The sequence below is a fragment of the Epinephelus lanceolatus genome, chromosome 9 (genome assembly GCF_041903045.1).
Source record: "Epinephelus lanceolatus isolate andai-2023 chromosome 9, ASM4190304v1, whole genome shotgun sequence".
NCBI classification, from domain to species: domain Eukaryota; kingdom Metazoa; phylum Chordata; class Actinopteri; order Perciformes; family Serranidae; genus Epinephelus; species Epinephelus lanceolatus.
In genome coordinates this window covers 7,344,808-7,360,325 of record NC_135742.1, presented here as the reverse complement: position 1 = coordinate 7,360,325, position 15,518 = coordinate 7,344,808, and the positions used below count along the sequence as shown (strand labels likewise).

At 39.5% G+C, this 15,518-nt stretch overlaps 1 protein-coding gene and 1 pseudogene across 1 annotated transcript in view; both read left to right on the top strand.

Annotated features, from left to right (window-relative positions):
- Nucleotides 1–6,853: 6,853 nt before the first annotated feature.
- On the top strand, nucleotides 6,854–8,899 carry LOC117252966 (nuclear factor 7, brain-like; annotated as a pseudogene).
- Nucleotides 8,900–13,547: 4,648 nt separating this feature from the next.
- Nucleotides 13,548–15,518, top strand: part of mapk1 (mitogen-activated protein kinase 1) — a 39,276-nt gene continuing 37,305 nt past the window's right edge. The window contains exon 1 of the mRNA XM_033620522.2: nucleotides 13,548–13,958. Within this exon, the coding sequence (XP_033476413.1) occupies nucleotides 13,813–13,958 (146 nt within the window). The 5' untranslated portion in view covers nucleotides 13,548–13,812. The remainder of the gene's footprint in view (nucleotides 13,959–15,518) is intronic.

Here is a 15,518-nt window from a genome sequence, read left to right as displayed (position 1 = left end):
GGAGAAGCATTTCCAAGAAGACAATATGGTTTTAAAAATGTTTTCACTATTATATTTTATTGATTATATAACCTACTTAATGCAGTTTTCAGGGACAACATGCTGAAAGGGCGTGATTGCATGGACACATTTTATTTCCTGTAAACATCACAAGATGGAGACAAAGTCCACATGTTGTTCACAGCCTGCTCATTTTGAACACTGAACATTTGATTTCTGTCACTTATTTTAAGACACACCCTTGTCAATACACTTCCATCACTGCTGTGGCTCCTGATATTGTTGTTGCTTCATCAGGCACCAATTTAGTCAAATCATCTCAAAGACATTATTCAGATAGAATTATATGTATAAGATATGTTTAAGAAAATGAGAACCTAAAATTAACCTATCCTTATTTCACTAAAATCCAGAGTTCCCTGAGGCTGATCCCTGAGGTACCTGATGGTGTACTGTAAGACATACAGATGGAAGCCATGCTTTTCATACAAAAAATATGAAGGTATTTTGCATTTGATTTATTTATTGTATTTTCAAGAACAAAGTGAAACATTACATAGATGTAAGTGAAATCTTTTCTACCAGTTTGGACAACAGTTGACACAAATGCCTTTTGTTTCTTTACATCTAAGGAGATGATGGCTTGTAGGAGAGTATCTGTGAATGATTTTGAAGGAAACTCCCCTTAATTTGATTTTGTTTGTTTGTTGTTATTTTATTTTGTTTTGTTTTTTCAACCCAACCCCCTCCACCGCAATTGGGGACATTTGTTTCCCTCTTTTTTCTTTTTTTCCTTGTTTTTATTGCTGGTTATTCAATATTTTCTTTTTTTTTCTTCTTCACTTTTTGGCTTTTACAAGTGGAGTTTAGTGTAGGCAGGTGGTGATTACATATAACAAAACTCATCCACAAACAAACAGCATCACTCCATCATCACAACAACAACAACATACAATACTACTACTACTACTACTACTAATAATAATAATGTATTTTTATTAATAGGCGCCTTTCAAAGCACTTGAGGACACCTGTGTCCCTTCATACCTCCTCAGATGCATAAATTACACACAGACCCAAAATCTTGCACTTCCAATAAAAAGAACCATGAATATTAAGGTGTTTTATGGTTACTTTCTTTTCACACATGGAATGGCACATGGAATTATACAAGGTACAACTCACATGGTGATCCCATCAGCTCCTTTAACTTGTGCACTGTAATTTAGTCTTCTTACACTTTTGGCTGCTGCGTAATAAGTGTCTGTGTTTCCTGATGGTTCTGGTAATCCATGGTTTATATAGCAGTGAAGTCTCAGGGCTGCTGTGAAACTGTGCATACTTAGGGCAACAAAAAGGTTCATCTTGGGTGTGTGGGTACAATGGACAACCAAGACAGGACGGCAGAGGAGATACCTGCACACCAATGCAACTGGGCCGGACAGCCACAACAAAGGTTCACAGGCTGAGACCAGTGCAAACAAGATTCAGTTTATTTAGGACGTTCATGCAGAAGGAGAAGGGTTAAAAACAGCAGCAAAACTTTGATCAGTGCCACTGAAAGGAGAGCTTCACAGAACAGATACAGACACAGGCAGATTACTACCAGGTGTGGTGAATCAGCCAGCTGGTACCACTAATTAAATGAGATCAACCCTGAGGAATGACCTGTCCTTTGAGTATTGTACTATTCTCAACATCCTCAAACATCAGTGTATGATAACAGAGCCTTTACAAATGTACAAAATACACAACTATACACAGAATAACAAAAAGGAGAAAGTACAAAACATGACACAGCATATCCAAAGGGCCATGCTGGTAATTATAGATGTCTATAAAAGTTTAGGAGTTTAGTTGCCAGATCTGAATGTGTGCAGCCAGGGTTAAGTACATCAGTGCCACAGACACTGGGTCTCATTCATGAAACGTGAGCGGAAGGAATTTGTGTATTTGTTTCTCACAAATATTGTTCACAAATCTGTCTAAATCTGTGTTAGTGAGCACTTCTCCTTTGCTGAGATAATCCATCCCACCTCACAGGTGTGGCATATCAAGATGCTGATTAGACAGCATGATTATTGCACAGGTGTGCCTTAGGCTGGCCACAATAAAAGGCCACTCTGAAATGTGTAGTTTTGCTTTATTGGGGGGGTCTGGGGGGGTCAGAAAACCAGTCAGTATCTGGTGTGACCACCATTTGCCTCACGCAGTGCAACACATCTCCTTCATATAGAGTTGATCAGGTTGTTGATTGTGGCCTGTGGAATGTTGGTCCACTCCTCTTCAATGGCTGTGCGAAGTTGCTGGATATTGGCAGGAACTGGAACACGCTGTCGTATACGCCGATCCAGAGCATCCCAAACATGCTCAGTGGGTGACATGTCCGGTGAGTATGCTGGCCATGCAAGAACTGGGATGTTTTCAGCTTCCAGGAATTGTGTACAGATCCTTGCAACATGGGGCCGTGCATTATCATGCTGCAACATGAGGTGATGGTCGTGGATGAATGGCACAACAATGGGCCTCAGGATCTCATCACGGTATCTCTGTGCATTCAAAATGGCATCAATAAAATGCACCTGTGTTCGCTGTCCATAACATACGCCTGCCCATACCATAACCCCACCGCCACCATGGGCCACTCTAACCACAACATTGACATCAGCAAACCGCTCACCCACACAACGCCACACACGCTGTCTGCCATCTGCGCTGAACAGTGAAAACCGGGATTCATCCGTGAAGAGAACACCTCTCCAACGTGCAGGACGCCATCGAATGTGAGCATTTGCCCACTCAAGTCGGTTACGACGATGAACTGCAGTCAGGTCGAGACCCCAATGAGGATGACGAGTATGCAGATGAGCTTCCCTGAGATGGTTTCTGACAGTTTGTGCAGAAATTCTTTGGTTATGCAAACCGATTGTTGCAGCTGGTCTCAGACGATCTTGGAGGTGAACATGCTGGATGTGGAGGTCCTGGGCTGGTGTGGTTACACCTGGTCTGCGGTTGTGAGGCCAGTTGGATGTACTGCCAAATTGTCTGAAACACCTTTGGAGACAGCTTATGGTAGAGAAATGAACATTCAATTCATGGGCAACAGCTCTGGTGGACATTCCTGCAGTCAGCATGCCAATTGCACGCTCCCTCAAAACTTGCGACATCTGTGACATTGTGCTGTGTGATAAAACTGAACATTTTAGAGTGGCCTTTTATTGTGGCCAGCCTAAGGCACACCTGTGCAATATTCATGCTGTCTAATCAGCATCTTGATATGCCACACCTGTGAGGTGGGATGGATTATCTCGGCAAAGGAGAAGTGCTCACTAACACAGATTTAAACAGATTTGTGACCAATATTTGTGAGGAAATGGTCTTTTGTGTGTATAGAAAATGTTTTAGATCTTTGAGTTCAGCTCATGAAAAATGGGAGCAAAGACAAAAGTGTTGCGTTTATATTTTTGTTCAGTGTAAATTAGTTGGCAATTAGCAGGTTTAAGGTCCAGATTAGGTTCATGATTGTGAATTATCTATGTAAATCGACTCAACAGATTACATGTTCTTTCTACATGTTGAATGATGATAATAAAAATATCCGTAAGGACAGCCGGATCACAGCCTCTTCGGCCTCGGTGCTTGGGTTCAGCAGGAGCAGCAAGTGGTGGAGCCACGAAGGAGCACGCGCCAGCTGAAAGAATTATTTGAGACAACACTTTTTTTTTGTAGTTCTTTTTTGTGGCTTTTTGATCATTTGAATGAATAAATCTGTTTTGAAAAATGTTTAATTTACGTTGTATTAAACAGAGCTTTAGGCTATTAAGATTCAAATAATTTGAGGACGATGCATACAAACTGCTGTAGGCTATATGTTATCCGTATCATTTGTTAAAATAAATGTTAAATAGCTCTACATTCTGACAGCCATCACTGATTTAGAGTTTATCCATTACACACAAAACATCTTTGGTTTCCCGTTCCCACTTCATTCAAAACCCCACAAATGAATCCTCTGTTTGTTTGGTGGCTGCTGTATTTTTTTGTGTGTGTGCTTATGCGTTTCTTTTCCTCCAGTTTCATATCAAACCATTTACACTTCACCTCTGACATGGTTCTTTGTACTACAGAGACAACATTAACAGCATCTGTTACCTCCCTCCAGGCCTTCGCTTTGTCTGTCCCTGTCACACCACTACTAACTGAAGAAAATAAAATGTTATTTCTTAAGTCCACTTCACCCAAAATTATTTCGATCTCCGCTTCGGAAAAATTCTTTTTTCCTTCTCTCTCTCTCTTTCTTTGTTTGCGCCATGACTGACAGGTCGACTGGATGCATCTACACCTTCTTATATGGTGGTGATTGGCTATTCATGGGCGGGGATTTATGCTAATTGCTGATTACCGGGAGCGCGCTGTCACTTTACGATGGATTGGCATTCATAATCATACACACGTGTTTACGCACGTACACACGTGTTAATCTGAGTTTCCTGTGGCGTCCCTGAATCCGGAGTAAGTTTTTAGTAGAGTAGGCTTTTATGTGCAAATCTACACACAGATTTACTCACTTTTCATGAATGAGACCCACTGAGTGCAGTGGCTGGATGTTTGGCCTCCTGAAGTGTGTAGCTTCAGGGGATTTTGGATCCGCTCCATGAATAGATCTTCAGTGTTCACTGATTCTGGCTCTGAGTTACCGGCTGGTTTTGCCTTTATATTGCAGACCACAGGGACATGAAAGAAGGTAAATAACGTTAGTGGAACGACAAGTAATAATCCTCATAATCCTGTTTTGTTTTTTGGTGTTATGACTGACAAAAGTATTGGCTGTGTTGTTATTTTGGCAGGAAGTGTAATGGCGGCGAGGAAAAGAATCCCACACCAGTCCCTATTCACCATCAAGCATAGTGTGCTATAGTAATCTATGCAGTACCATAAGTTATAACTGTATGTGTTCAGTAAAGTGAAGTACAAACTGATGCATCGATAATAATGTATGCTTCAATCATAATATAACACACACACTGAGATTCTTTGCAGGAGGCCTACAGGTTCTTGATTTAACAAACCAGTCTCAGTCAATCTTCCCGTACTTTTACTTAAGTAAAAGCTCTGAATATGTCTTCCACCACTACTCTAGATATACATGTACATAATTTCACTTTTTTAAAAAAAAACTGAGGTGTCATGAGGGTCCTCTCCACTGTGTGAAGTGATCAAGAAATGGTTGCCATATCTGATGAAATCTATTTGATTTCCCTGATATCTCAAATTGAATTTTCTCCATATACAAGTTACTTGAGAGCTCCGTGAGCCAGGCTTCAAAACTTGGAGGTATCTCTTTGTTCCAGACTTTAAGAATAATTTTCTTAGCAATGACCATCCCATACTGGATTGACAGAACCTTCCAGTGGCTAAGAGTCTCGAGCTGTTGAGACCAGCCAAGAATGCTTGTCTCTGGGTCTGGAGGAAGATCATATCCATAAACCTCAGAGTAAAAGTGGAAAACCTCGCACCAAAATCTGTGGAGTTTAGTGCAGAACCAGAACATATGTGCCAGTGTGCCCTTGGACTGTTTGCATTTTACACATAGTGGTGAAGAGGATGAAAAAAAATGAATGCAGTTTAACACGTGAATAATGGAGTCTATGTATAACCTTATATTGAATTACCTGGTGTCTTGAATAACTGAACGTGTGTATGCTACGAAGACATTCACACCATGCATCTTCTGAGATGACGGTGCCTATTTCCCTCTCCCAGCACTCTGCCAGGTGTTGTGTACTTGGAGCAGTTTGAGCCGCAAACACATTTACAAACATAGACACTAGCCTTTTGGACTCAGGTTCCTTTGTTAGAAGAGAATAGACTTCATCAGGGGAGTTATAAATTTCAAAATTTGAAATGCTTACTCAAGCATAGTTCCTGACTTGTAAATACCTGAAAAAATAAGATGGTTGCAATTCAAATTTGTCTTTAAGTTGATCAAATGAGGAAAAAGCATTGTCATATACAAGTCTTTCACAGTCTTTCCAGACAGAGAAAACAGGACATAATTTCACTTCAAGCGTGTTCATGTCCATGTGCTTCTTCACATGTATTCCAAGTTTTCTCCAAGTAAGTGGCTCGTTTAAATGTCCTGTCTCTTGTCCTATGCTTGGAGGATAAGGCGCTCTCAGACCTCATCGTCTCCCTAGTTTTTAACATTTTCAGCCGCTCTTCTTTTCCTTTAAGTTAGCTGCTAACTGCTACATCCTGCTTTTTAATTCTCCCAGCACTGGGTTGCACACAAAATGTCGTCCTGCTGGTTGTCCTGGTACACAGACACTGATCTGCTGCCGACCTTAAGGCGAGACATCTCTGTCGCCTCATTTCGTGATCATATCTCTTATGAAGCACAACGAAGTGGAATAATGGCGCAAATTTCCCCCCTTGAACAAGCAGTGTAACAGGGGCTGAAGAAACAACCAAAGCAAACTGAAAACATAACCTCGTTGGCTGAGGTAATAAAGCATTACATACTGTTGAAGAGTTGTGCAACTTGTCATTTTGATGGAGCTGTATTGATTTTCAGACTGGTTTGTGCCTCACTGTGTGTGTTCTTTTCATTTCATTTCTGTACTTTATTTAGTGAAACAAAACATGCAAAGTAATAATTTTTACACATTTTGCCAGGTATTTTGTTTTTATAAAACACCAACTGCCCACACAGGGAAACTATCCTGTGTCAGGAAGAAAATATTTAGCTATGAAACACATCGTCACACCTCCATCTGCTGGTGACTAATGTACATTGCAGCATTTCCCTGTGACAGACACAAGTGAAAATGAAAAAAGATTTTGACACTGTTGATCAGAGCTGAGACGACATTACAGGGTGTGAGATCTCTGCTGGAAAACACACATTTGGAGTGTTTAAAGAGGGCAGACAAAGAGACAGTAACTTGGTGAGTCTTGATTTTGAAAGACTATTTTGATATCGAGACAAATGGCTGAAAAAATTGCTCTTGTTGAAAGTTTCCTGAGCTGCCATGTGTGCTCAGAGACTTTCAGAGATCCTGTGTCTCTGAGCTGCAACCACAACTTCTGTTCAAGCTGCCTGCAAAAATTCTGGGAACAAGCTAAAAACAAAAACTGTCCCATTTGTAAAATCCTCAAAAGAAGATCCAGGAGTGAACTTTGCACTGAGGCAACTGGCTGACTCCTTTGCTGGGAGACAGAAAGCTGGATCATCTGAGACAGAAAAAGGAGAGAAGAAGGAGGAGGTGGTGTGTAGTAAACATCAAGAGGAGACTAAATTGTTCTGTATGGATGAAGATAGAGCTGTGTGTCCTGTCTGTGAGTTTTCTCTCCACCATGATCACAAGGTGGTTCCTATAGAATAAGCAGTCAGTGAGCTGAAGGACCAGCTGAAATGTGACTTAAAGTCTCTGCAGGACAAGAGGGACAAATACAAACAAGTGGAGGAAACATACAATGAAGTGATTGAACACTCCAAGAAGCAGCTGTTGTCCACAGAGAGGCAGATCAGAGCAGAGTTCAACAAGCTCCATCAGTTCCTGAAAGAGGAAGAGGAGTCCAGACTGGCAGCTGTGAGGGAGGAAGAGGAGCAGAAGGGGAAGACTATCAGCAGAGAGATGAAGATGATTGAGGAGCAGATCTCCTCTCTGTCACACAGTATCTGTGCTGTTGAAGAAGAGCTGCAGAAACACAAGGTGCCATTCCTCAGCAGTTATAAAGCCACTCAGAGCAGAGCCAGAGTCCAGTGCTCACTGTCAGATCCACAGCTGGTCTCAGGAGCGCTGATAGATGTGGCCAAACACCTGGGCAACCTGTCCTTCAGAGTCTGGGAGAAGATGAAGGACAAGGTCCACTTCAGTCCTGTCATTCTGGACCCAAACACTGCACACCCCCGTCTCTATCTGTCTGATGATCTGACCCGTGTGAGACGTGGAGACACGAAGCAGCAGCTTCCTGACAATCCAGAGAGATTCACTCAGTATTCAGATGTTCTGGGCTCTGAGGGCTTCAGCTCAGGGAAACACAGCTGGGAGGTGGAAGTGGGAGACCATCCTCACTGGATTTTGGGTTTGGCCAAAGAGTCAGTTGACAGGAAGGGAAAGATATCTACTTCACCAAAATATGGAAATTGGTGTTTATGTTATGATGATGGTAAATACACTAATGTTGTTGGTAAGACTGTCACAGTGAAGAAGAGTCTCCAGAGGATCAGAGTCCAGCTGGACTATGACAGGGGGAAGGTGTCCTTCTACGACCCTGAAGACATGACTCACATCTGCACTCACAGAGACACTTTCACTGAGAAACTCTTCCCATATTTCAATATTGGAAAGGCTGGTGATGCTAAAACTGCTGATATCAAAATGTGTCAAAGTGAGATTTCTCTGTGATGTTCAGACATGTTGGTGTTAGTGAAGACTTTACTCTGACTTCACTGTCTGTCCTGATCTCACTGAAATAATCAAGACAATCAACAGTTAAAGCAGAAAAAGATTCATGTGCTCAATACTCAAACTGCATTACATCATCAGGTTATAAACTCTCATACAGGTACAGATCAATTTATTAACCTGGTTATCATCATCTTGTGTTTAATCAGATCATAATATAACAAACACTGTATCCACTTCACCAAATACTTTGTTTACAGCTTTGTGATTCTTCACTTTGACAGTAATCAGTTTTCATTTGTCAGATTTCTGGATCTTCAGATGAGTTATTTCAGTTTGTTCATTTTTTCACTTTTCTGATTATGATTGTTTTTTTTAATGATTTGTTGTTGAGGGTCAGAGAAATTGTTTCTTAACCGTCTGAAATTAACTACGCAAAGGGGTTTTCAGCTTTGTTTTTTATTTTCATGCAACCATGTCATAATGAATTTAGTTATATTGTCTTTAGCCAAAATGTATAAACATGATGAGTCCTGCTTTTGATATTCTGCTTAATTTTTCAGGTATTTTTCATAAATATTTGGCTCATGTTGCTTTGTAAATACTCTGATTGTACGATGCAACAGCTGAAAACAAAACATGTGAGGTTGTATTGATTCTCACACTGGTCTGTACCTCACTGTGTGTGTGTGTGTGTGTGTGTCATTAACATTAACATGCTGACACGCACTGAGGAATTCCTCCACTGGTCTGGGCTGGAGGTGAAACAGAGCAAATGTGCTGTTTTCCACGAACGCCGCAGTGGTGGTAGCCGCTGGTATAAGGCCAAGAATGACAAGCCCCCCTCCTTTCTTATAATGGGTAAACCCATCAGAGTTTACGCCCATAATGAGACCTACCCATATTTAGGCCATAAGTTTAACATCGCTGGAGAGTGGGGGGAGCAGGTTGAGGAGCTCACAAAGGAGTATCTCCATCACCTCCACTTGGTAGACCTGTCACCCCTCCCAACAGTCATGAAACTTGAGGCTGTGAGAGATGTGGCCCTGGCCAAAATACAACATCTATTTGCTAATGTCCACATCCCGCAAAAAATCCTGAGACAAATAAAACCGTCCAGCTGGTCCGAAAGTGGGTGGGTTTAAATACACATTCTACTCGAGATATAGTTTTTCTTCCCTGTAGCAAAGGAGGGCTGGGAGTTCCCAATTTAGAATGGACATACACAGCCACTAGGCTAACTCACTTACTTCACATGTTAAATAATGATGATGCAACTGTCAGAGAAATGGCCAGGGCTTCTTTTTTGTTGGATCTTCGCAGGAGGAAAGTCCCCCTGGCCACTGCAACCCAGAACAACTACCTGGGTTTCAGGAGGAAAGATTCTGGGGAATTGGACTCACAGGCCAAAGGCTTTGGGGTCTGGTCTGATTGGCCTGACCTCAATGACCTTTGCAACCGGACAGGAGTTGAGCTAGAGTGGTCTCAAAACAATGGACAGGTGGATATGCCCATCACTGATGAGCTCATAACTGACTCCTCTGTGGCTGTAGTGGCCACTATTAACCAGCAGGGGGTGGACATCAAACTGCTTAGCGACACTGCACAAAAGGCCCTGCTCAGTATTAAGCAGACTGAGACCAAAGAACATTGGCGTGGACTAAAACTGCAAGGAAAGTTAGCCTGTCTCAATTTTGTTGATCATTCTACCTCACATTCAATGTACAGAAATACTGCTATTGGTGAGGATGTCTTAAAATTTACCATCAAAGCAAGATTGCAGGTACTGCCAACTAAGTATAATCTGTCAACCTGGTACCCAAGTATGCATGAACCATTTTGTTTAAACCATGATTGTGAACAACTTGAATCAACTGCACATGTTCTAAATGGGTGTCATGCTTACAAAGCTCTGTATATTGCTCGTCATGATCGCATTGTTGATCTAATATCTGAGGCTGTGCAAAAAGCTTTACCATCAAGCGCTGCAAGGTATAAAAATTTGAGAGTGTTGCCAGGTTGGTTTGACCTGGATTATGACATCTTTGCCAATATCCCCAATACACCTGACATTGTTTTTGTTGATAGCCACCACATGGAGGTCCTGATTCTGGAAGTAGGCTATGTGTTTGACCTGTACATGGACCAGGCTTTCCATGACAAATATTCAAAATATCAACCATTACTCCAAATCATAACAAGTCTTGGTTACAAATGCAAATTCTCTGTACTCATATTTGGAAGCCTGGGCCATGTGTATAAATATACCACTAGTGGCCTGAACATTGCTGGCATATCTAAGTGCAGAGCAAAAAAGCTTGCTAAATTTTGCTCTGTTTCTGCTGTTATAGGCAGCTTGGCTGTATGGAGGAGAAGATGCTATGTATTTCCATGAGTGACCAGTATTGTCTTCTTGACCCCTTTTGTATTTGATTCGCTGCCATATTTAATGTAATTGGTGGAATCAAATAAAGAATTCAAATGTGTGTGTGTGTGTGTGTGTGTGTGTGTGTGTGTGTGTGTGTTCAGTTCAGCAAAAGAGTCAAAGATAATAATACATATTGATTCACTTTCCTAATAAATCAAACCAGCAGAATCATCACAGTTGTTGATGAGCTTTGTGATTTGAAGTTGTAACAGTGTGTTGATACTCAAGTCTGTTATAGACAGCCTCACTGAAGAGAGGGAGCACTGAGGGTTGTTCACACACAGATGTAGTGATGGGTGTCTAAAGTTATTTGCTCTGAAGAAGAATTAAGATTTTCACTGTAGATTTGTTTCTTTAAACACGTTGAGTCAGTCAGCAGGACTGTATAATGCTGACACAGTGTATGAAGGGTGCAGAGATGGAGAAGCATTTCCAAGAAGACAACATGGTTTAAGAAATGTTTTCACTGTTACATTTTATTAATTATATAACCTACTTAATGCAGTTTTCAGGGACAACATGCTCACATGTGCATAATGTCATCAACATTGTTGAATGTACAGTATGTATACAGGATGTGATTGCATGGACACATTTTACTTCCTGTAAACGTCACAAGATGGAGACAAAGTCCACATGTTGTTCACAGCCTGCTCATTTTCAACACTGAACATTTGATTTCTGTCACTTATTTTAAGACACACCTTTGTCAATACACTTCCATCACTGCTGTGGCTCCTGGTGTTGTTGTTGCTTCATCAGGCACCAATTTAGTAAAATAATTTCAAAGACATTATTCAGATTGAATTATATTTATAAGATATCTTTCAGAAAATGAGAACCTAAAATCAACCTAACCTCATTTCACTAAAATCCAGAGTTCCCTGAGGCTGATCCTTGAGGTACCTGATGGTGTACTGTAAGACATACAGATGGAAGCCATGCTTTTCATATGGTGACTCTAAATTGTCCGTAGGTGTGAATGTGAGTGTGAATGGTTGTCTGTCTCTATGTGTCAGCCCTGTGATAGTCTGGTGACCTGTCCAGGGTGAACCCTGCCTCTTACCCAATGTCAGCTGGGATAGGCTCCAGCCCCCCCGCGACCCTCAAGAGGATAAGCAGTTATGAAAATGGATGGGTGGATAATAATTATAATGCACTTTTATTTATAGGTGCCTTTCAAAGCACTGGAGGACACCTTACAAGACACTGTTAAAAAAAAACAAGCAGCAATTTATCTATACTAGATCAAACAATTCTGTTATATACAACAAAAGTTAATAAAATACCTACACAAAAATCCTTATTATAAATGCCATTAAAAAAATATCATTATAAAACAAAACAACTTACAACAACTAAACAAAGTACCTCATACAACACAGGGACAAACAGTCATACACCAGAAATTTCACATTGGCATAACAATATTCCAAACTAGCTCAACTGCATGAAGCACAAGTTGACAAAAGAAAAAAGAAAAATTTAAGAAAATACAAGGCGTTATTGAAGAGATCAGAGTAGAGACCCATCACTCTTCATCACCCCTCCTCAGCTTCAATAAACCTTCCCCAGCTACCTAAGTGACCTTGGTTATATATATATATATAATGTCCTTCCAAAATAAAGTGGTTTTAAAGGAAGCCCTTAAATCTTTCCCTTACCTTATTAGTAAGGAGATATTTGTCTGGCAGAAGTTACCAACAAAACTAGACCAAAATGGTACAGCAGCAGCAGGAGTACTAATGACACCTTTTAGAAATAATAAACTTATGGTACAGTTACATTATATTATGTTCTATTATATTCTATTCTATTATATCATATCATGTTCTATTATATATTATATTATATTATGTTCTATTATATTATATCATATCAATTTATATCATATATTATATCATATCATGTTCTATTATATATTATATTTTATTATGTTCTATTATATCACATCATTTTATATCATATTATATTATATCATATCATGTTCTATTATATATTATATCATATCATATTATATTATTTTACTATCAATCATCAGTCAGTCCATCAATCATTTTTACATCCGTCAATAGATAAATAAGTAAATAAATAGATAAATAAATAACGAAATAGAAGAATATTCCAGCTAAAAAGACGGACTAATAAGAATAAATACACAATAATCATTAAAAAATAATAAATTAATTAATTAAAAAATAAAATACAATGATAAATAAAAAAAAATATTTTTAATTAATAACAATAATGATTAATATTAATTGATTAAATAAAAACGAATAAATTAAAAAAAAAAAACAGAATAAAAGCCAGGCTAAAAAGGTAGGTCTTGAATTTGCTTTTAAAACATCAACACTCTCTCAAATCTGATAAATGGGTAGGACTAAGACCATTAAGAGCTTTATAAACCAGTAAAAAGATCTTAAAACCAATGCAGAGAGAAGCACACGTGCAGCTGAGTTTTTCAGTAACTGTAATTGAGCAGTGTTTTTCTTCGGAAGACCAGAAAGTGGAGCAATACCGTGATCAATTCTGCAGGTGATAAAATATTTTAGAGTATTATACTATTAGTCAGGCTGAGTTTTGTGCCACTGGGTGGAAGCAGTGCCTGAAGGCAACGCTTGTCATCCACCAAAAAAGAGGGGAAAGAAAAAAAAAATAAAAAAATAAAAAGAAAACACCGGATCACATGACCGCCACCGTTATTTCCTGCAGCATCAAGCTCTCCGCTCGCTACTCGCTCCTGCCTGCGACAGCACAGCAGCGGTGTGGTCGCTCCCGACACATTAACGGAAAGAAGAAAAACACTCCACACCAACTGAAGGCCTCTGCTACACCGACAACTGCTGCAGTCACAGCGACGACGGATACAACAAGCACTCACACAGTTGTTTTCTAATCTTAGTCGCTGTTTTTTTATTTTTTTATTTGACAGCCTTGTAACAGAAGAAGAAAAAAAAGCCAGTGCTCATAATGGCGACAGCTGCGGTGTCTGCCCCTGCTGGCTGCGGCCCCAGCCCCGGGTCGGGAACGGAGCTGGTCCGCGGGCAGGCCTTCGACGTCGGGCCTCGGTACAGCAACCTCTCCTACATCGGGGAGGGAGCCTACGGGATGGTGTGGTGAGTGTACCCGAAGACTCTCTTTAACTTACATACAGTGTATATACAGTTTACACCTTTTCTTTTTTGTTTTACCCTGATTACACGTTAGCTAACGTAACTTACCGTTGTATCTTTTCCGTTATAAACAACCAACTTAACTAGCTAAATGTCATGTTTTAAGCTAGCAAGCCGATTACACCGATGTTAGTTCAACAAAGACAGACAAGATTAAATCGCGGCTGAACTGGCTTGACTTTGGGTGGGTTTTAATAACGACAAATCACTTAAGTTAACCAGGAGGTCTGTTTTATTTAGATATACAGCTAACAATGATTAGTGACTCACAATTATCACTGAATGTCATTTGCATCGCCTTTAACTGAGGTTGTATTGCATCCTTTATACACTTAAACGTAGCATGCATCTTATAAAAATGAACAAACCTGATGTTTTGTCAATAGTATTTCTTTAACAGGCACCCAACAGGGTGTGTGCAATCCTTCACTATGGATTTACAGTGATTTAAGGACACTGGATGGTTGTTTTTGTCTCCCTAATAAATACAGAATTTATATTAATCTGACATTAACACATGCAATTTTCCTCTACTATATTATCATAAAATTCCCATGTATTCTTCTACAGTAGTTGTACTCTATGGTTACATAAATAGCGATTTTAAATTACTTTTTGATCATTTCTAACTCCCAAACTATTGCTTTAGTGTTAATACTCTACCATTGTTTATACAGGTTTTCAGTTATAATCAGTATAGAACTTAAACTAATCTAATGTTACTGCATCTTATTTTTCTGTTTAATATATGAATTTTCATATGTCACCAATTGTAGCTGACTATGCACAATGCACAATTTCCAGTAATTTTAATTGACTTTGTGATCATTTCTAACTCCTGTACTAGTATAATACCCCTTTCAATACTTCACTATATAATCAGTACAGAATTTATATTAATCTGATTCTACAACATGCTATTTTCCTCTACTATATTATCACAAAATTCCCATGTGTTCTTCTACAGTAGCTGTACACTATGGTTACATAAATAGCGATTTTAATTGGCTTTGTGGTGGTTTCTATCTCCCAAACTATCGCCTTAGTGTTTATATTCTACCATTGCATGTATAGGTTTTCAGTTGTAATCAATATAGAACTTAAACTAATGTCATGCTATTTAATCTTAATTCATCTGTAACATATCAGTGTCCACGTGTCACCCATTGTAGCTGTGCACTGTTTAAATTTACAGTCATTTTAATTGACTTTGTGGTCGATTTTAACTCCCATACTAATAATACCCCTTTCAGTACTTCACTATATAATCAGTACAGAATTTATATTAATCTGATTCTACAACATGCTATTTTCCTCCACTATATTATCGTGAAATTCTCATGTGTTCTTCTACAGTAGCTGTACACTATGTTTACATTAGTAGTGATTTTAATTGACTTTGTGGTGGTTTCTATCTCCCAAACTAGCGTAATTGCTGTTTTAACAGTTCACCATTGAGATATGTTATATCAATACAGAATCCATACTAATCTCCTGCTACTA